This window comes from Xiphias gladius, chromosome 8, assembly GCF_016859285.1.
Source record: "Xiphias gladius isolate SHS-SW01 ecotype Sanya breed wild chromosome 8, ASM1685928v1, whole genome shotgun sequence".
Taxonomy (NCBI): Eukaryota; Metazoa; Chordata; class Actinopteri; order Istiophoriformes; family Xiphiidae; genus Xiphias; species Xiphias gladius.
The window spans coordinates 710982-733366 of NC_053407.1; the positions used below are offsets into that span (position 1 = coordinate 710982).

Sequence of the window (22385 nt, forward strand, 5' to 3'; positions counted from 1 at the left end):
AAACGTCCCCATTGCATGTGACAGTAGCTCACACCTGCAGCAGTGTACAGAGGATAATAAGAAGTGCTGCGGTGCCTTGCATTCTAACAGACCAGAGTGGGGGATTAACTGCTGCTGACAGTTGAGAACAGATGGATGAATTTAGTTGTACAGCTTTAGACACTCTGACTGACATTACTGCTTTTAAAGTGTGGACAGCAGCCAACCGGCATATCACATCTATAATTGGATAAATCAGTGTGACAGATATGTCTAACTGCCTCTCACACTTAAGGGAAATAGCATATTTCTTGCCTCGTTGCACTCACAGCTGCCAATCCTAACACATTCGCCAAATTAGCAGCTGGTTTTGAAATCTGGAATCCCATAGTTTTCTGATTGTGGTGGAACAATTAACAGCTGGTTCCTGCATGAAAATGATACAGAAAACCCACCCAAGGGGCTATAAATTTGTGATGTCAGAGCCTCTGATTCCCTCACACCATCGGGGAGTTTCACGTTTGCTAGTGGCTGATCGGGGGTTGGTATGCCTGGCATGGAGCCAGGCAGAGAAGCCAGTACTCCTGGTGCTCTTGGCAGGCTCCAATGGGTATACCGGAGGATGCTGGCTATTTGAGCCAAATACCATCAGTTCTGACAGAGACTGATGGGAAGACGACATACGATCCAAGAGAAGGAGGATGGTAGCTAAGAGCTAGCGTCTAAGCATGAGTTCAGGAGCAATGTAATGATGTGTTGAGACCCAGTTTTAACACTGCCATGCAGCTTGTGGAGATAGCGCAGCCCCTCTGTGATACAGTCTACAAGGAAACCGAGTTTTATTATTCTTTGAGCTGTACCTGTAGGGAGGCTAAAAAAGGAATGTTTGTCCTCCAGGTGGTGCATTTGGAATGATAAATAAGCCAGAAAATGTGACTGGACCCCAACAGATTTTTTATATTTTGTGCATAAAAGCAGACACTTTGGCTGATGGTGGCAGGAGGTTTTGAGATGTCCTGTTTGGAGGAAATGCTTCAGAATCATGAGGTCTCTTCCTCTGGGGACAGTGAAGTCTCTGTCCTCTACTGCTTCTGTGATATTACAAATTGAATACACTTTGATTATCCGATTAAATGATTTTAATGCAAAATCCACTCCTGATAAAATATTTGTGTTTATAGTTCAGAGTGCAGTTGCTTTTTGTGGCACAAATGCAAATATCCTAGTAGGTGCAGCCTGATCCATTTCCTCTAATGGTCCATTAGAGCAAATGGATCAGGCTTTCAGGATAAATCTAACTGAAAATACACAGAAAAGTTGCTGTACTTCTGCACTTGCACTTGTTGGTACTTTAAGGCAAAAATTTTATATTCCTCAAAATATGGTTTGTGTTGTGAAGTTTTATGAGACTGATAACCTTAAGGTCACTTAGATACATGATGAACCCTGTCTGGGTCATCCAACCAGCCAGGACTGCAGTCTGCGTAGTTTACACTCTTAATGAACAAAACCTTCCAGGCTTTATCTGCAACAAGCATGCAGAGGCCAAAAACACAACACTATGACAAAACTGTGGAACTGAGGAGAATGCCTCGCAATGAAAATGAACCAAAACTAAACTGGACCTGATAACCAGAGTAAAAATGTACCTTTGGTCTTCAGTTTTCTGAAGTGACAGCCCTGCAGACATTTGAATCTGAAACCATCACTAACCTCCATTTGACATTAAAAAAAAAAAGAACCTTTAGGAGTCCTTGCCTAGCCAACCCGATGCTAACGCTAGCTCCACAGACTGCCAAAGTATAAATAAACAAGGCCCTGAACATCTGACCCATCTTTGTTGTCTGCTTCTAGGTTCTGAGAAAAGGATTTAATTTCATGGTGTGGGTCTGCAAGGGGCCATAACCTCCAGCACCTATCATTGATTTGCACATTAGCTGACACTTGCTAGTTAAGGCTAGGAGGCTAGCTTGGAGGTGTCGACTGAGAAGTAACGTTGGACTGTACTAGCTGAGTAAATATCTCGGTCAGTGTTATCCAGGGACTGTTCATGACCACTGATACTTTTCTCCAGTTCTGAGGATGAAGGATGTAAGTGGTCAGTGTCAATTGCTGAAAGCTGGGGTATACATACTTGATGGTGTGAAGATGTTTGGTGGTATACTGAGGAATGAGGCGGAAGATGACATCCAGTCCGTGGTTTTGTCCTATTAGGTTTGCTGTAGAAACTGTAAGCAGAACACACAACGAACTGAAAACAGGAACTTTAACACAAAGGAATGTTGAGGGTTAGTGTGATTAATCAGCGAATGGGTTTAAACACAGGTGCTCTTTAGATAGAAGATGGAAGTTTCTGTGACAGATGGGGCAGCACTTCAGCATTTATGTACTGTTTTATAAGAAGCCTGCCTCTTGCCCTCATGCCTATTTTACCTTCTTTGCACTGGTTGCCAGTTTGCATTAGAATATTAATTAATTATATCCAGGGCTTTACAAGGCCTGGCTCCAGATTACATCTGTAACCTTGTACTGACTCAAGAGGCTTCTTCAGTTCAAGCCAGTGACACAATTTTCGTAATTTTGCCTCTGTACACCACCACAATGGAAACCAAGCCATCAAGATGTGACTGAAGTGTAGACTTTAAGCTTTAACTCAAGGGGTTTAACAAAAATATGGCATTAACTGTTTAGGAATTACAGCAATTTTTATACATAGTCCCTCATTTTCAGAGGCTAAAAAGTAATTGGACAAATAAACATAATTGTAAATATCAGGATTATTTTAATACTTGGATGAAAATCCTTTGGAGTCAAAGACTGCCTGAAGTCTGGAATCCATGGACATCACCAAATGCGATGAGCTGTCCCTTTCCTTCTCCATACTCTTCTCTTCCCATCATTCTGGTACAAGTTCATCCTGGTTTCATCTGTCCACAGAATCTTGTTCCAGAACTGGGCAGTGTTTTTTTAGATGTTTTCTGGCAAAGTCTAATCTGGCCTCTCTGTTCTTGAGTCTTACCAGTGGTTTGCAGCTTGTGGTAAACCCCCTGTATTTACATTCATGCGCCTCTTGATTGTAGACTTTGACAATGATAAACATACCTCCTCGAGACTGTTCTAGACCTGGCTGGATGTTGTGAAGGGGTTTTTCTTCACCAAGGAAAGAATTCTGCGATCATCCACTTTAGTTGTCTTCCGTGTTCTTCCAGGACTTTTGTTGTTGCTGAGCTTGCCAGTACATTCCTTCTTTGTAAGAATGTACCAAATTGTTAATTTGGCCTCTACTAAACTTTCTGCTCTGTCTGATGGGTTTGTTTTGTTTTTTCAACCTAATGACGGCCTCCTTCATTTGTATCAACAACTCTTTGGGTCGCATATTAAAAGTTCCCAAGGAACACCTACCAAATGCAAATCCAACACGTGGAATCAACTCCAGACCTTTTATCTGCTTAAATTGTCCTGAAATAACGAGGGAACAGGCCATACTTGGCCATGACACTGACTGTCAGTCAATTGTCCAATTACTTTTGAGCCTCTGAAAATGAGGGACTCTGAAAAAAATAGCTGTAATTCCTAAACAGTTAATGTATTTATGTGGACAGGCAGGACAGCTTTTACAAACTCATATAAGCATCATTCATTATAGTGCCTGCAGTCCGGCCCAGATTACACGCACAGTACCTCCGGTACACTCACTGCTTAATATGTAACTCTACACATGTTGTTAGTGGCAATAAGCACATTAATTGCCTCATATGTAACAGAATAAAATGACACTGACTTTATAAAGGTTTGGCTCTGCACTGCTTTTTGCCCAGTTCAACTAGTCTAGCTGTCAGTCTAACTGCTCTATAGAAAAACTAGATTCTGATGTTGTTTCCAGTTTTTCTTTTTGTACATAAAGTCTTTGCTCTTACAAGACTTGACTTCCTTCTTGATAAACCTGTGCTATTTGCGCCTGCTCTTCGACAAGCCATGCTTCCAGGCTGCTGAGTCTGTTTGTTAAATGACATGATCACTCCAACCCTGTCTGGTTTTCGCAATTACACTGTGCTGACAAATGTAACCACTGGCTGGATTATGTTCAGAGGCAATGTTTTTTTCAATGAATGAAGCGCTACATTTCCGAACTGCACTGAGTCAGGGGTTGGTGGTTGGGGGTTGGAATCCAGAGCCCCGTCTATGGTTCAGGCAACAAAAAGCTCTTTGGTTAAAGTTCGGGAAAACAAACATGTATCCTGTGAACATTTTACTGAAGTTCAGTATCAACGTCTTTGTGACTTGTAAAACATGTAAATTAACATAAATAAATAAATATAGGTGTTGCAGTTTAGTTGTATGGAAACATCATTTCAAGGAGACAGGGTTGTCAGGTTTAGAATGAATCAGAAACAAGGTGAAAAAGTAAATCTGGCAGCATATTTCTTTTGTGCCGTTAGCAGAGGAGCAGTAAGCAATGTTACAGAGTAGAAAAAACAAAAAGATCCTTCTTGTTACTGAAAAGTTACTGTTACCGCTCAGATCTAAAAACTTGAGATATTTCTTTTCTAAATATATGACTTTTTTTTGCTAAACAGATGATAAAGAAACACATTTCCTGGCTCTTTTGGAGTCTCAGTCACACACTTTTCTTCACCACATTCCTTTACTTCCCTTGTTGATTATATGACAGTGGTACTGGTATGTATAAGGACATGCAAAACACACACACACACACAGTGGCACTGCACCGTGATGTGGTTTACTAACTGCTTCATCACCAGCATAAGCCAAAGTTGCTTACATTAAGATGGTGGGCAGAAGGATATTGGGTGGTTGATACATCAAGTTTGTATCTTTGGTTTACCGCTACTTCACTGAGATCCAGTGGCCGAACACTGCTCAGACCCCTGTCTTGGAGAGCAGCGAAGGGCTGCTGATGCATCAGATACCAGCCAGACTATTCTGACATAACTTTCCCTGTATCATATTAACGAGGATAACGAAAAATGACAAGGATAATGGCAAATAAATAGTTAATAGAAAAACCTGGGAAGCTGGAAATGTTGAGACCATGCCAGTGCACGTCTGTGTGTGTGTTGGTACCTGATGAAGAGAAGACTTGGATGACCCAGAGGCAGGCTGCAGCCCTCTTGGCATGTTTGACATTGTGTTTGAGCAGATTCAGAGTCAGCAGCACAGCTCCCGCCTCCTCTGCCTTCATACCAATACGACGGTCTGCACAAACAAAGATACACACATATGTATCTTCATGAATGTGTGTATAGACAGAGTAAGGCCAAGATGAAGGCGGTGGCATGCCCTCTGCAATGCATGTTATTAATCATTACATATACAAGTCGTCAAACCTAAACAACAAAGCTGTCTATCGCTGGCTTCCACAACTCATATTTCTTCTCTGCCCCCTCTCTGGTTAAGGTTTAGCTCACCTGAGGTTAGTAACCCTCCTTGGTTAAGGTTAGTTAATGATAGTGCTTAGGGTTAAAATAATATGCTACTTTCTCCTTCACTTTTGAGAGCGGACACAAATTTCTCACACACTAAAAGATGGTGCTTGTCAGGTAAACACAGGTTGTATTAAGCATTTGAACCAATGACCGGCGCTGTTGGGGCTAGGTGAAGCATTTGACTTGAGTGGAGCTCCATTTTTTCTCTTTTTCCTGCTTACAAACCTCAACTAAACCGCTAGAGTACATTCATCGTGCAGTTCAGGTGCACATAGACTCATTCAAGTGTAGGAATTGCTAAAATGTGCACAATTTTGAGTGGTGGGAATTGATCCTCTATCAGTCAGATAATCCATACACATGCATGTACTGTGTGTGTCAGGCTTTGATTCCCTGCTGCATTACAAAAAAGATGCCAGTGGCAACAGTTTGTCATCCTGTCAACATGTCCTATTCCTGCTGATGAACTCACCTTTACAAGAGAGAACAAACTGCAAAGGCACATTCAGTTTACAACAAAACTGAGTACACCCCTGTGCAACATGACTAAAATGTTAAACGATTGGAAACTGTCATCTTACAATGACTGCATTCTTTTCAAGCTGAAGTGTAGGGTATTTGATCTTATGTATAATTAAAAACAAACAGGTTTGATAGACTACACTGAAAATACAGGCCCCAAAGTACAACCTCAGTGCCACAGAAGTGAGAACACCTGTGGTTTCCAGTTGAAAGATAAAAGAACCTGTGAAGACCACAGCTTCCTCAGTATTGGCCTGGGTTGTGTCTAATGCAACACGGCTCCACATGGTGAGGACCTGCCTGAACAATAAGAAACCAGACTGTGAGACTTCACTAAGACGGGAGAGGGTACAAGAGCATCATTTTCTCCATAGGGAACACGAATTGAAACACAGCCGCTGCAGTGGTTAGGAGGTACCGGAGGAGCCGCACTACCACTAACAGAAGATGCAGTGGCAGTCCTGAAAAAAAGCGCCATAACACAGTTCACTATTTATGTAACCTTGCAATGAAAAACAGACAGGTTAGTGCTTCTGACTTGGCACGAGGATTATCTGTGGAAACTGGTGTTTCAGCGACTGATCAGGCAGTGAGAAGGACATTGCATGAAGTTGATATCTCGTCCAAGACGAGAACCATCGGTCCCAAAATGTTACAAAACTGAAGGATTGAACTTTGCCAAAGAACATGAAAAGAAGCCCGATGAATGGTGGCAGCTCGTTCCTTGGTCAGACGAAACCAAAATAATGTAGTTTGGATCAGATGGAGTCCAGCATGTTTGGTGTGGACCTGGCCAGGACTACCACAGTGACTTCACAAGTCTCAAGTCGTCTTGTCTCGAGTCTCAAGAAGTTTGGCAGGAGATGAATTTTCAAACATGACAATGATCCCAAACACACTGAAAAAATCCCACAACAGTTTTAAAGAAGAAAAGACTTGAATCCAATAGAACTTCTTTGGAGTATTTGAAAGCAGACGGTAGAGCAACAAAACCCTTCCAGCAAAGAGCGGCTGAAAAGAATCACCCAGGGAAGAACAGCAGAACATCTCTCCACAGATTTGTGTTAGACTGGTATCATCCATGCCCAGGAGGTTCGAATCTGTCACCAAAAACAAAGTTGGACTTACAAAATATTAACAAAATAAAAGAAAGGAATATAACTAAGGAAGGGGGAACTGACTTTTGCTGGAGTTGGTTCTTAAATGTGGAGCTTTTGTGGTAGTTTGATTATTTACCTCTTTCTGTTTTTGGAATTAATTGGCTTCATTCTGCTTGGCCTTTGGCTAAAAACTCATAAAACTGTGATATTGAGCAGGGGTGTACTCATTTTTGCTGTGTACTCTATTGTACTATATATACACACACATGCATACAGATGAACACAAACAACATTGTCTTAGTGAGCAGGGATTGGTATAGGGATGAATGGTTCACCTCATGTCTCTGAAAACAGGTCCACCACACACACACCTTTCTACGTGCGCACAGGGACATAATATAGAAAACAGTGTTAATGTTATAACGGAGGGACCATGTCACTTAATATACAGTAAGGCCATCAGTTCATCTAACACACATTCCTCCAGCTAGGAGAACAATGACTGCCAATGCAGGACTTTGCCATCTCCTACTAAACCCGGGTCCCATACAGAACGCAGCTACCTGAAGACCCGTGTTATAGCTTGGAAAGTGGATCATTCACTTCTGCCCTGTTTCTGACATCCATTACTGTTACAGTACAAGGGCTGCAACAAGTGATCAATTGACAGAAAATGTATGTAGCTATTTGTATCATCTTTTGATCCTTTTTGCTATTTTTCAAGCAAAAATGCCAAATATTCTCTGATGCCAGCTTCTCTCATGTGAGGATTAGATGCTCTTCTTTGCCATATGTGACAGCAGACTGCTGTGGACTGTTGAGTGACTAAAATGAAGCATTTGATTCCATCGCCGTGTGCTGCTTAAAACTGTAACATTTTCATGACTTTTTGACATTTTATAGATGAAACAATTAATAAAGAAAGAAAATCATCAGCAGATTAATTGATAACGAAAATAATTATTTGTATGTGTGTTCATACCAGTCAATCAAGGTCTGAATGCCACAGCCGGTCTGAGTATTGTTACTGACCATGTTCATCCCTTTATGGCCACAATTTGCTTTCTTCTAATGGTTACTTCCAGCAGGATAACGCTCCATTTCACAAAGCAAAAGTTGTCTCAAGCTGGTTTCATGAACATGTCAATGAGCTCAGCGGACTGCAGTGCCCCCCCCCCCAGGTACCAGAACTGAATCCACTAGAACACCTTTGGGATGTGGTAGAACAGGAGATTGGCAGCATGAATGTGCAGCTGACAAGTCTGCAGAAATGATGTGATGCAATCATGTCAACATGGAGCAGAATCTCAATGGAATGTTTCCAACATCTCATCGAACCAGGCCACGAAGAACTGAGGCTGTTTTGAGAACAAAGGGAGAAACTACCCAGTAGAACGCTGCACTCCCAGAATTCAGGCTTTCAGTTCCTAGAATCTCAAAAAGTAGAATGGGAGGCAGAGCCTTCAGTTATCAGGCTCCTCTCCTGTGGGACCATCTTCCAGTCTGGGTCCAGGAGGCAGACACCCTCTCCATGTTTAAGAGTAGGATTAAAACCTTCCTTTTTGATAAAGCTTCTAGTCAGGACTGGCTCAGGCTTGTCTAGAACCACCCCCTAGTTATGCTGCTATAGGCCTAGACTGCCGGGGGACTTCCCATGATGCACTGAGCAATTTGTCTCTCTTCTTCTTCTTCTCTCTTTCTCTCTCTCCCCCTGCATTTATATCACACTACTGCACAGTTTGTGCTTTCACTCTTTGTCCTCATTCTGCAGGTATCTCTGGCTCCAGAGCTGCAGGATCCACATCTACCACCACTACTCAACACTCATCATTATCACTCATTATCATTATTATTATTATTATTATTATTATTATTATCATTATTATTATTATTATTATTCAGTGCTGCTATCACTGCTACTGTTAATGTAAACTATAAGATTATCAGTCATTGTTATTTATTATAAAGTTGTCATTATAACAACCAGTCTGACAGAGCTTGATAACAACATTATATACAGCTGTTCTTGCCCCCCCCATCCCGAGGTACTTGCTCGTGGTGGGAACTGTTGGGTTTCTCTCTCTAACATTGTCATGTCCTGACCTTACTCTGTAAAGAGCCCCGAGATAACCTCTGTTATGATTTGGCGCTATATAAATAAAATTGAATTGAATTGAATCACTAGTATATGTTGCCCCTGTAGATCTCTGATGCTGATCTGAGGTCATATATTTACTTTTCATCACTCCTCACCTCTATGTCCGACTTTAGCCAGCAGGTGGAGCAGTTGCAGCAGGACGGTGTAGTTGGGACAGAAACTGCGGCCGCTGTTCACCAGTGCAGTCAGCAAGGCCTCGCTGCCACCTTTACTGATCATATAGTGGATGCGACGATCTGTACCTGAACAGAGACAAAACAACGGCAAACAAAACTATTGCTTTGGCACTGTCACTCTTGATCTAAACAAATTCTTCATCTCTAAACTTTAAGACTGTGTGACGCATAGGAATAGTACGTGTATCGAAGTTGACAATGAAACCGCGTTTTATGTGTCTGGGTGAGAAGTGATGCAGGGATCCCATTGTAAATCAATTCAGTATGATTTAAAGGGAAATGTGGAGGGGATGAATTGTTTAAGATTGTTTGATGGATTGTGTGTTTCAGTAGGACAATGACAGTTTTGTTGCTGTTCTATTGGCTCCATAAGCACACTGCATCTGAAAGAAATGACTGAGGTGTAAGCCTTAATTTGAGGGTGACTTCTCCTACATCAGATGTAGAGCACAGGAATAACCCTGCACTGTTCAGTATTTAGGGGACAACACACTGTTCACCCCATATGGACGTGAACACCCTCATAACTCATTTATTTCCAACCCAATGTGCTGAAGAAAACAGAGCCAACACAACACAACACTAGTTTTGTCACTGACTGTGTTTCCATCCACTTGTTTTTATGAGGCTTTTCGTGTGTGGATTGTAGTTGTCACTGTATGGATGAGAAGCAAAGCGAAACAGACTGAGTGAATACACGCTGACGTACACGAAGCATGAAGAGACTGTGTGGAGCGATGAGGAGGCTGGAGCCTTCCTCACAGTAACACATGAAACCAACAGAAACATCAGATTCCCATCAGGTTCTCCACATGGTTGTCCATCGTCTGAGCTTCGACTGCACTTTTAACAACCTCATCTCACTGTGTCCTCTTCTTCTGCACTGGTTTAATGTTGGCAGCTGGAGAAACAGCTCCAGCAGCTGTTTATCAGCTCATATTCACACATACCGTGTTTACGTAACTGTTTCCTCTTACGTAATGCATTAATGATCAATCACACACCACCAGGATGTAAAAGAAAGAAATAAAGAAAATGTGGGTTTTGTGGTAGTTATAGGTGAATATTGTCTACGTAGAAACAGCAATTTGCAACCAAGGTAGGAAAGTTTATTTTGCTCATTATGACTTTGCCTTTCCTAAAACAATATTTTCAATATTTATTTCAGGAGGGAAGCTTTTCGATGCACAAAAGTGAGAAATATGAGAAGTTAAAAACTCATCAAATCTTTTGTTTGTGTTGTTGTCTCCTCACACCCACATTAGATTTCTTGTTTTCCTGCATTAAGCAGCTCCGCTCCTCTTTTCTTTTCTGTTACTACTGGCTTGTTAGGTTGGGCTACGTTTAAACTGCTCCTGTGTTTATTCCTCGATAAAATAGTTTGTCTTCTACGAGGTATTGTCATATTAAATACAGTCAAGTGCTCAAGAGCTGATATTATCGTAGCTCACCAGCTGACAGAAGTTCATCCAGGACACTGAGGACATTTAAGGTGCTCTCCACATCCCCTTCATTCTACAGAGACAAAAAAAAAAAAACAAAGAAAGACAGAAAATATATAATGAATGCAAAAGGTCATCTTATTGGAAAGGAAGGCTTGACCTCAGTCAGAAGTTTGTAATTTCTGTGCCCAAGGTATAACCCACAGCATTCTACTGAACTTTACTCTTTGGATATTCCTAAACCTGATAAAACAAAAGTTATTTGTGCTTCTATTTTGTTTGTAATTTTAGCACATATTCAAGAAATGAATGTGGCCATAAAGTGCCAAGTACCTACCATGATGGGGCCCACTGGCCCCCTAGGGCCTGCGTGAGTGTGAAAGAGAAACCAACTTGCTGCTCAGCCAATTCCCCACAGCAAATGTACAGAATGTGTAAGAAACCGTAGAGATATGGGTTTATATAGACCTATATCTTGTCTCATTTAGTCGACATGTGGGTGTAACGCCAATCTTCCCTGAAGATTTTCTCATCCCGAATGTTCAAAATAGTCTCAGCCTGGTTGAAAGTCTGTTGTTGCAGCCAGCTGCAGTAGATAGCTGATTAAATTCTGCAGTTTCAACAGAAATCTTTTCGTCTGGCCAAACATCTCCCTGATTAAAACGTGTGTTGTATGAAGAGACGTCCTCTCTATCTGCCTGATATAAATAGCATAATGTCTTGCATGCAGACAGCCTGCTTAGGTGGCCAACCATCTGCCTGTTTAAAAAGAGACAGTTGTGTTGAGCTATTGTAATGAGAGACTGTTGCTAATCACAGAGGAAACAGCATCTCTGATTATGGGAGAAGTTTTGCCAATGTACCTATTAATCCACTACAGCATCCCGCAACTTACTGTTGAAGCCAAATAAAACACGGCGCAGTTTGGTTTTGGTCAGCATGTCTCTGGTAGGGCCTGGTGACATGGCTATCTTAAAACAAAAATCCAATGTGTGTCAAAGAGAGACTGCAGGCTTTCTGGGCTTTAAGTCTGAACTCCGTGTTAAAACAGCATTACTGGAGGTGCTGATGTGGAAGTGTTGTTTAAAGTCCCGGTGAGATGGGGGGGGAGTAAATAATTTCCATTACTCTCATCACTTTAACAAAGTTGTTTTTGTGCACTTGTAGATTTTTCTGTAGTTATTTAAATTTGTTATTTTCCTTAAGTATTTCTTTATCTCAAGTATTGTACTCATCCGTTGCACGTTATCCACATCAGTACGGAGTAAAACCAAAAGTCATGTGAAAATGTTCCTGATAAACTGTGGGGCATTGGAAAAAGAGAAACAAACCAGCAGCTGCAACCGAGCTGGAAGAGGACAGAGCTCTGTGTTCAGAGAGGGCACACCCTGCATTCAGCTGGCTCTGGAAAACATACATGGTCTACATGTATATTTTTTATTGGTGGAGTGTATGGAGCAGGTGGGAGTAGTGGCAAGTAGAAGAAAATACACAACAATGCAGTTAAATAAAGATGAGGGTAATGGGTTGTGGTTAACATTGCTGTTCCTCGGCATTTTGTCCCCCATTTCATACATTAACAGTTTTAGGAAGGAATGTCTTCACAGCCAGAATTGACAAAAGGAAGGAAATGTTACAATGACCAATTATTTTTTTAAATAAACTTTACAGGTGGGCATATATTATGTTAATATAATCTTGAAAAACTGTTAACCTATCCTTTGAACCTGCACAATAAAAATTTGAATTACTGCTCTAATGAATGATGGATATGGACTTGAAATTGGACAAATAACGGATGTGTTTTGATGCTGCCGGCTTTTCAGCCTATTTTTTTGTTAGACTCAAGCATTAGTGGTTCAGTGGTAGAATTCTCGCCTTGGGTTTGATTCCGGGCCAATGGAAAAGTGCTTTTTGTTTTTGCGTTGTAACAGCTGAAGCTGAGCGCATGTGGGGAGGTCTCTCAGTTACGAATACAAGTTGTAACAGCTGAAGCTGAGTGCAAGTAGAGACGTCTCACAGTTCTCAATACATGGTCACTATAATAGATTGCCCTGTACTGTACGTAAACGTTTAATCACCTGCTTTGTAAAGTCCTTGTGATCACACAGTCAGGTTCAAACACAAAGTTATTTGTCAGAAGTGGGATTTGAACTCACACCTCTAGGGGAAACTGCAACCTGAATGCAGTGCCTTAGACCGCTCGGCCACACACAGGCCTCTTCCATTTTATCACACAGAACCTCAATAGTGTCCACAGCAAGACGTTAACAAAAGAACTACAGGAACTGCTACATGTTAAAGTAAAATGTACTTTACTTTACTTTAAAGTACATTTTTGGAGTAGCTGCTGTCTTAAGTGTGAAGGTCAGGGAGCTAAAGTCTCCACTGCATGTTCAAGACTCAGAGCTTATGGCAAAGATTATAACATGATTGGCTGAAGGCTTGCTCTGCAAAATGGAGACCTATACGTCTCTCTGGGCACTTAAGGGGGGGTATATGGTAGCTGCTCCTGTGGGTATAAGAAGCGTACCTTCGCACAAGCACCACTACCCCACTGCTCTGATGAACTTGAAATCTGACAAAATAACGGATGTGTTTTGATTAAGCATTTCTGGTTCTGGGTAGATTTCTCATCATCCAAGCGCTGGGCCTGTATTCAATTCCTACCCAAAGCACAAAACAAGTTTTCATGCTTCAGTGCATGACAGCCAAATCTGTCCAGCTCTACGGTTATCTCAGACGTGGACAATACCCTACTGTCTTTACTGCTACAAATACACAGACAAGCTTGTGCTACATGAAGTACTAAGCCATCATACTTCGACGCTTCATGGCTTATAACAGCCTGTATTGCCCACGTTAAGATTGTGACACCACATTCTTCTTGGTGGCTGCATGAAAGGCAATTTGGTCGCACTGGAGGCTAATGTACCCGTTAGCGGGTGTTAGGACTGAAAACAAACCTGCGTTAAAACGAAACAAGGGACTGCGTTGGTTTTGGTGTGTTGCAGGCAACTGTGAGACATGAAACACAATCAAGGAACTCCAGGTGGAGTAACAGGTACATGATTATGAAGGCTGATCAGAAACATTGCGCGCGACGCCTTGCGGTCTGGCTAAAGTTGAGTCAGGTTGAACTGTTTTACCCGACAATTTGTTTTTTAAGCCAAGGCGCTCTGCCCTCTGCATTGGCAAAATGGAGACCTATACGTCTCTCTGGGCACTTTTAGGTGGGTATATGGTAGCTGCTCGTGTGGGTATAAGAAGCGTACCTACGTACAAGCACCACTACCCCACTGCTCTGATGAACTTGAAATCTGACAAAATAACGGATGTGTTTTGATGCTGCCTTTTTTTTCCATTTTCTTGTTGGAATCATCCTCGGGGCCATCGGGGTTTGTGTGAATATTTCATGACAATCTATTTAAGATTTGTTTAGATAGCATAGACAGTTACAACGCTCAAGCTGATTAAGAAGGGCCAACAGGGTGTGAGGTATATGACCTTAAACTGGCCAAATATCAGGTGTGTCTTCATCCTGCAGTGTGTCAGTCCACGTTTGACTAGTTCATTAAGCATTTTTGGTTCTGGGTAGATTTCTCATCATCCAAGCGCTGGGCCTGTATTCAATTCCTACCCAAAGCACAAAACAAGTTTTCATGCTTCAGTGCATGACAGCCAAATCTGTCCAGCTCTACGGTTATCTCAGACGTGGACAATACCCTACTGTCTTTACTGCTACAAATACACAGACAAGCTTGTGCTACATGAAGCACTAAGCCATCATACTTCAACGATACACGGCTTATAACAGCCTTTATTACCCACGTTAAGATTGTGACACCACATTCTTCTTGGTGGCTGCATGAAAGGCAATTTGGTCGGACTGAAGGCTAATGTACCCGTTAGCGGGCGTGAGGACTGAAAACAAACCTGCGTTAAAACGAAACAAGGGACTGCGTTGGTTTTGGTGTGTTGCAGGCAACTGTGAGACATGAAACACAATCAAGGAACTCCAGGTGGAGTAACAGGTACATGATTATGAAGGCTGATCAGAAACATTGCGCACGACGCCTTGCGGTCTGGCTAAAGTTGAGTCAGGTTGAACTGTTTTACCCGACAATTTGTTTTTTAAGCCAAGGCGCTCTGCCCTCTGCATTGGCAAAATGGAGACCTATACGTCTCTCTGGGCACTTTTAGGTGGGTATATGGTAGCTGCTCGTGTGGGTATAAGAAGCGTACCTACGTACAAGCACCACTACCCCACTGCTCTGATGAACTTGAAATCTGACAAAATAACGGATGTGTTTTGATGCTGCCGGCTTTTCAGCCCATTTTCTTGTTCGGAATCATCCTCGGGGGGCCATCGAGGGTTTGTGTGAAAATTTCAGGACAATCTATGTAAGATTTGTTGAGATAGCATAGACAGTTACAACGCTCAAGCCGATTAAGGAAATGTCTTTTCAGGGCCAACAGGGTGTAAGGTATATGACCTTAAAACTGGCCAAATATCAGGTGTGTCTTCATCCTGCGAGTGTGTCAGTCCACGTTTGACTAGTTCATTAAGCATTTTTGGTTCTGGGTAGATTTCTCATCATCCAAGCGCTGGGCCTGTATTCAATTCCTACCCAAAGCACAAAACAAGTTTTCATGCTCCAGTGCATGACAGCCAAATCTGTACAGCTATAGGGTTATCTCAGACGTGGACAATACCCTACTGTCTTTACTGCTACAAATACACAGACAAGCTTGTGCTACATGAAGCACTAAGCCATCATACTTCAACGATACACGGCTTATAACAGCCTTTATTACCCACGTTAAGATTGTGACACCACATTCTTCTTGGTGGCTGCATGAAAGGCAATTTGGTCGGACTGAAGGCTAATGTACCCGTTAGCGGGCGTGAGGACTGAAAACAAACCTGCGTTAAAACAAAACAAGGGACTGCGTTGGTTTTGGTGTGTTGCAGGCAACTGTGAGACATGAAACACAATCAAGGAACTCCAGGTGGAGTAACAGGTACACGATTATGAAGGCTGATCAGAAACATTGCGCACGACGCCTTGCGGTCTGGCTAAAGTTGAGTCAGGTTGAACTGTTTTACCCGACAATTTGTTTTTTAAGCCAAGGCCCTCTGCCCTCTGCATTGGCAAAATGGAGACCTATACGTCTCTCTGGGCACTTTTAGGTGGGTATATGGTAGCTGCTCGTGTTGGTATAAGAAGGGTACCTGCGTACAAGCACCACTACCCCACTGCTCTGATGAACTTGAAATCTGAAAAAATAACGGATGTGTTTTGATGTTTCCGGGTTTTCAGCCCATTTTTTTGGTAGACTCAAGCATTGGTGGTTCAGTGGGAGAATTCTCGCCTGCCACGCGGGAGGCCCGGGTTCGATTCCCGGCCAATGCAAAAGTGCTTTTTTTTTTGCGTTGTAACAGCTGAAGCTGAGCGCACGTGGATAAGTCTCTCAATTCCGAATACAAGTTGTAACAGCTGAAGCTGAGCGCATGGAGAGACGTCTCGCAGTTCTCAATACATGGTCACTACAATAGATTGCCCTGTATTGTAAGTAAACGTTTAATCACACCTGCTTTGTCAAGTCCTTGTGATCACACAGTCAGGCTCAAACACAAAGTTATTTGTCAGAAGTGGGATTCGAACCCACGCCTCCAGGAGAGACTGCGACCTGAACGCAGCGCCTTAGACCGCTCGGCCATCCTGACTTACGCCAGACATGTCCATTTTATCAGGCACAACGTCAATCTTGTCCACAGCAAGACGTTAACAAAAGAACTACAGGAACTGCTACATGTTAAAGTAAAATGTACTTTACTTTACTTTAAAGTACATTTTTGGAGTAGCTGCTGTCTTAAGTGTGAAGGTCAGGGAGCTAAAGTCTCCACTGCATGTTCAAGACTCAGAGCTTATGGCAAAGATTATAACATGATTGGCTGAAGGCTTGCTCTGCAAAATGGAGACCTATACGTCTCTCTGGGCACTTAAGGGGGGGTATATGGTAGCTGCTCCTGTGGGTATAAGAAGCGTACCTTCGCACAAGCACCACTACCCCACTGCTCTGATGAACTTGAAATCTGACAAAATAACGGATGTGTTTTATCATTTTATCATTTTATCATTTTATCACCCAGAACCTCAATCTTGTCTACAGCAAGACGTTAACAAAAGAACTACAGGAACTGCTACATTTTAAAGTAAAATGTACTTTGCTTTACTTCAAAGTACATTTTTGGAGTAGGTGCTGTCTTAAGGGTTAAGGTCAGGGAGCTAAAGTCTCCACTGCATGTTTCAGACCAGGTTGAAGTACCAAATTTCTCAAATGGCTCTGCCCACAGAAAACACTAGTCAACTACCACTTCAGTTCACACCATCTTAGATCCCAGTTCAAAACTTTAACCCTGAAATTGTGGTCACATCATAACAGCCATTATTTTCATGCAACAATTAACACACTGCAATACAACTGGATGGTAGCAAATGAATTTATTCTCTTTGGAATAAGATGCCATATACCATTACCAACACTGTAAAATTCACAATTTGGGAAATTATTCATCCTTTTTTCTTAATTTCTTCTCTTTATTCATTCATTTTAGCACAGAAAAGTCGGAGCGTACATTAACTACATTTTTAACTGCTAGTGACAATACTGGAAAAACATTATCAAGAACACAGTGCACCTACCCTTTCTTTTATCATTAGTTACTGTTTTCCAAATAAAAAAATCATTTTGCCGAAATATCCAGAGTTTTTATATTGACAATGGACTCAGAAGAAAGACAAGCTTCTTCGTATTTTATATAATACAGTATGTTTGCATCACCAGTTTCTGTGTTCTCCCATTGAAACTCTGTTCATCTTATATTTCACATGACAGTTTGCTTTCATATTAAATTTTACGAGTGTGTGTGTGTGTGTGTGTACTTAATGCATCACTATAATGTAACGATGTATTCTTAGATAATATCATGCTAAATTTATTAAAAGTCCTTCTTTAAAGATTTAATGTAACATGAAACTTGTGAAATGTTTATGCATTTCATTGCTCTTTAGTGTGTAAAATAAGGATTTCCAGTCAATATAATAATGCATAGTAAAATTAAGACAATATCTGTCACTATTAGTTGGGGAACATTAGGAGACAAAGATGTGTTTTTATGCACATTGTTGACAAGTTGTGTTGTAAACCATGAACCTTAATCCGCTATTCATCTGTAGACAGTGCGTCAGTAGCATGTAGCAAAATTAGAACATATACGTTTTCTCTTCAATTCTGTTCATTCTTCCTGCCGTGAAACTGTCAGTTTATCAGTCGTTATGACTTCAAGACAGCAGCATGAATGACAACTGTCATCACTTCATTAATTACCATCAAGTACACACTACAGTGAGGCTGAAAACAGGAGAACGTGATGAGGGTGTTTTCTGTTTGGAAGTAACAACCATGACAGCTGGAGGACCCACAAGGATCCACAGGGCTGCACAGATTTAGTCCCAAGGACTGCTAGTCATAAATAGAACTTTATAACTTCATTTGCTAATATCCTGTTTTGTTTTGGGTTTTTTTGTTTTTCTTTTGCTTTTCTTTGTATTCCCAGTTTACAGTGATTTTCTTAGTTTCTTAAAATACACAGTATAATGGTGCTTATCTAACAGCCATTATGTTAAATCTGTTCACTCTGTCCTCTTGTAATTTTGATTTTTATCTCTCTAAACATCTGTTTCTTTCCCAACATAATCCACTTAGATTTACCCTCGAAGCCCTTTCATCCTGAGATAATGACCAATTTTGTTAGGATTATGTGAAAACAATGTGATTCTTTAAAAATAATGTCAAAATTAAACAGCTCTTTCAAGATAGCAGGCTTCAAAATCTAAATGTGAGCAGCATTATTTAACTCCACATTCGAAAATGATCCCAAAATGGTCAGCTAAGATTTAAAGTGCATGGTAAATAAGTCTTTGACGTGTCCTACAGCCTCATATTGGACTTTATTTTGCCAAAACAGTCTGATCCACAGTTTCTCTACATAACAGGAAAAAGATTTGTTTGCCGGTTGGCTTTAACAGGTGGTAATAAACTAGTCAAAACCATAAGATACAGTACTCACTTGGTGATAAGATACAGTGCTAATTTCATTTTAGTACTGTATGTCAATTCAGTTCATTAATAAATAGTTTATTTCGTCGACAAAAACTATGACAAAGAATACTCACTGACAACCTTTTCTTCAAGAGGAAAAGTAAACTAATACTAATTAAAAAGTAACATTTGAAAACTAGAACCATGATGAATGTTCCACATTTGTCAACAAATAAAAAACTAAACGATAATGTGAAAGACAGCCAAATGGCCTGCAATCTAAAAGCACATGCCCACGCAAATGACACAATTAGCCTCTTTTAAGTAAATGTTCTTTTAATAATACAAACATGTCACTTCAAAGAGTATACATACCTCTCCTAGGCAGTGTTGTCTCTTGCAGTTTGTAGAAAGTGCCATTTTAAAAAAAAATACAATACAGGTTTGATTTGATCCTTGTACCGAATGTGCATAAATGTGTAATTTTATGGGGGTCCTTCAAATTATTTTATTTTCCTCCCTTTCCTTTATGTCTCCCTCTTTCTCTATTTCTTCCTGTCTGTGGCCTACATCGAAGACGATCGGAAAGCTGGTGTTAATGTCATTTCTCTCTGCCATGACCTTGGCAAAGTTAGCAAAAGAGTTAAATATCCATACACCGAAAGAAGAATTAATATCAGATTCTGGTCAGCTTCGCGTTGATACATACAAACAATCCAACGTAGGGTTGCTGTATGGGGTGGTGCTATCCACATTCTTATCATGTAGTGAATGAAAATTGAGGAGCTTGTAGCTTAAAAAAGCAGAAATGGTTAGAAATATGACACAAACATTGTTTATCGGTCTGGACTGGATAATCAAACTTTAAAGCTGATGTTTCTCAATCAGTATGTTCACTGCTAAAAAGACGTGTAACAGTGAAGTCAGATACCAGTAAAATAAATTCAGCTTTGAGGTTCATTCTTGACCCTGGAAATAGCAGTTGGAAGATAAAAATCCTAACTCAAGGTCGGCTTACCCTCATCAGCAGACGGAGTTTGCTCTGTTGTCACATGAGATGTGGCTCAAAGCCCTGGAAGAAATCTAGTAAGTGGAGCTTGAGCTAAGAATTTGTTGTCAAACTAGCTCCTGCCTAGTTTTCCTCTCTGTGGTTTCTGTGGTTTCAGGGGTCCTCTCTCTATGACACTGGCAAAACTGTCATTTTGTTTATATTATATTTATATTATTAGGAAGCAGTGTTAAGGGTTGGTTCACCTAAATTATAAAAAAACATGTTTTCTCATTTACTTCCAGTGGTATCCATCCATACCGCTAGTTTTTGTTTTACAGTACTTCAGACAGACCTCTGGCAGTTATCTCAAATCCTGTACTGCACTTCGTTTTAAAAGGCAAGAATACAGCTACAACTTGTATCGTTATATTTCAAATTGAACCTCTTTTCCATCATGAGTCAGTCCGTGAGAAACCTTTCGTAAGAGCCATTTATATGTACTGTTTGATTCACATGTAGTTTTTCTTCATGTTTAATGATTACAGCTGAGCACCAGGTGTTTTAATTAAGTCTAAAAAAAATCTATTTTATTCATCACCTTTTTCAATAAATGGGAACATCAACTAAAAGGAAAATTAATCTTGGATGTCTGATTTCATCGCTCTTTGTGTCCGACGGTTCTCAGTTTGGTACAAGCTGAAAATTTCAGTTGCTTGGTTTCTGAAACTTAAAGCTGTTCTTCTAGAGCAATAAATGACTTTGGTTTAGTCAAAGTTAAGAGAGGTTGCAATCTGGGATATGGAGTGGTTTTTACATGCACGGCTAGTTGAGCAGCGCCTCTTGAAGTAGCCTGTCCGCTGGATACTGATTCATGCATAAATGCTATCCGACATTTATGTGTCAACGAGGTCAAGTTTCAAACCTCAGATCTGACAATGGAACAAATTATACTGGTGCGGAAAGAGAACTGAGAGAATCTAAAAAACCTGGATCATAACAAAATACAAAATGCTTTGGCCCAGAAAGAAAATGAGTGGAGATTTAACCCCCCTGCTGGATCTCATTATGGCAAAACATGGGAACATGGGAAGATTCACCTCATAAGAAAGGTGTTGTACCCCATCCTTCGACAGCAATCTTTGGATGATGAGAGTTTTCATAACGTTCTTTGTGAGATCAAAGCCATTCTTAATAGTCGTCCCATCACGAAACTTTCTGATTACTGTAATGACCTAGAAGCACTTACACCAAATTACATCCTACTGTTAAAAACCAAACCACGATTTCCTACTGGACTCTTTGAGGAAAGTGATTTATACATTAAACATAGATGGAAACAGGTTAAATATCTCTCATACGTTTTCTGAAAAAAAGGTGGGTCCAGGAATATCAGCCAGTGCTCTAGGAAAGGCAAAAATGGACAAAACCATGCAGGAACTACTGTATTAATGACTCTGTTATCATCATGGACCCCTCTTCTCAGCGTAGTAGCTGGCTGAAGGGCAAAGTGACAAAGGAAAGGTACTGTCTGCTCAGATGAACTGAGGACCAATACAGGCTTCCTTGAAAGACCTGACACCAAGCTTTGCATGTTAATGGAAGCATGCAACTAAGGATTGGTGGTAAAGACCAGATCCCAATGTTGACTATGTGCTAGCAACCTCTGGTCATGTACACATATGCTTATATGTTGGTTCCCTTTGATTAATTAATTTGGTTATTGTAAGTGCACACCAACAGTATTATGTTGCTGTGTGTAGGAGCCATTTATATGAACTGTCTGATTTGACCACTAGGGGAAGTATTGTTTTTCTTTGTGTGTAAAAATTATAGCTGAGCACCAGGTTTATTAATTACAGCAGATAAGGGAGCACACAGTTCCCACCATAAACCATAAATTGCAAGCCGTGTAATGTTTGTCTATTTTATTCATCATCCTTTTCAATTAATGGGAACGTCAACTAAAAGGAAAATGAATCTTGGGTGTCGGATTTCATAGCTCTTTGTCTCCGATGGATATGCCTCAGGAACATTCCACACCACCAGCCAAAGTGACTGAGTAATGTTGGGACTAAATCTTTGCTTTAAGACAAAAAGAAAAGATGTATTCTGCTTTGAAAAGGTATCACTGATTTGGTTGTTTGGATGTGTTCACAATGAAATAGCTGCAGTCAGGATTTCACAGTGCCTCTTTCACAGTAACTGTATGGAAGTACTGTAGTCCCACATTGATACTTTAACCTCTGCTTGAGACGGGTATTTTAATACTCTTCCTACTTTTGATGATGCTAGAGGTCAACTATCAGTGTGCATACTGTACTCTGAAATGTCAGCATGGACCAACAGATCCCCAAATCTACTGGGGATACATGACTAATTCTGGTGTCTATGGTCTCATCACTTAATGCCTTCAGTGGCTCATATGACAATCGCACATACCCTGCATTTAGTGAAATCTAGA

At 40.9% G+C, this 22385-nt stretch overlaps 1 protein-coding gene and 2 non-coding genes across 3 annotated transcripts in view; 1 reads left to right on the forward strand and 2 right to left on the reverse strand.

The window, feature by feature from the left end:
- LOC120792788 (cytosolic carboxypeptidase 4) overlaps positions 1-22385 on the reverse strand; it is a 161927-nt gene that overhangs the window by 118781 nt on the left and 20761 nt on the right. The window contains exons 5-8 of the mRNA XM_040132123.1: positions 10834-10897; positions 9302-9448; positions 5065-5196; positions 2114-2207 (exon numbers count right to left, since the gene is read on the reverse strand). Of these exons, the coding sequence (XP_039988057.1) occupies positions 2114-2207; positions 5065-5196; positions 9302-9448; positions 10834-10897 (437 nt within the window). The remainder of the gene's footprint in view (positions 1-2113; positions 2208-5064; positions 5197-9301; positions 9449-10833; positions 10898-22385) is intronic.
- Positions 16171-16241, forward strand: trnag-gcc. The gene has a single exon. It is a non-coding gene; the product is annotated as a tRNA-Gly (tRNA).
- trnal-cag lies at positions 16473-16555 on the reverse strand. Its single transcript has one exon. It is a non-coding gene; the product is annotated as a tRNA-Leu (tRNA).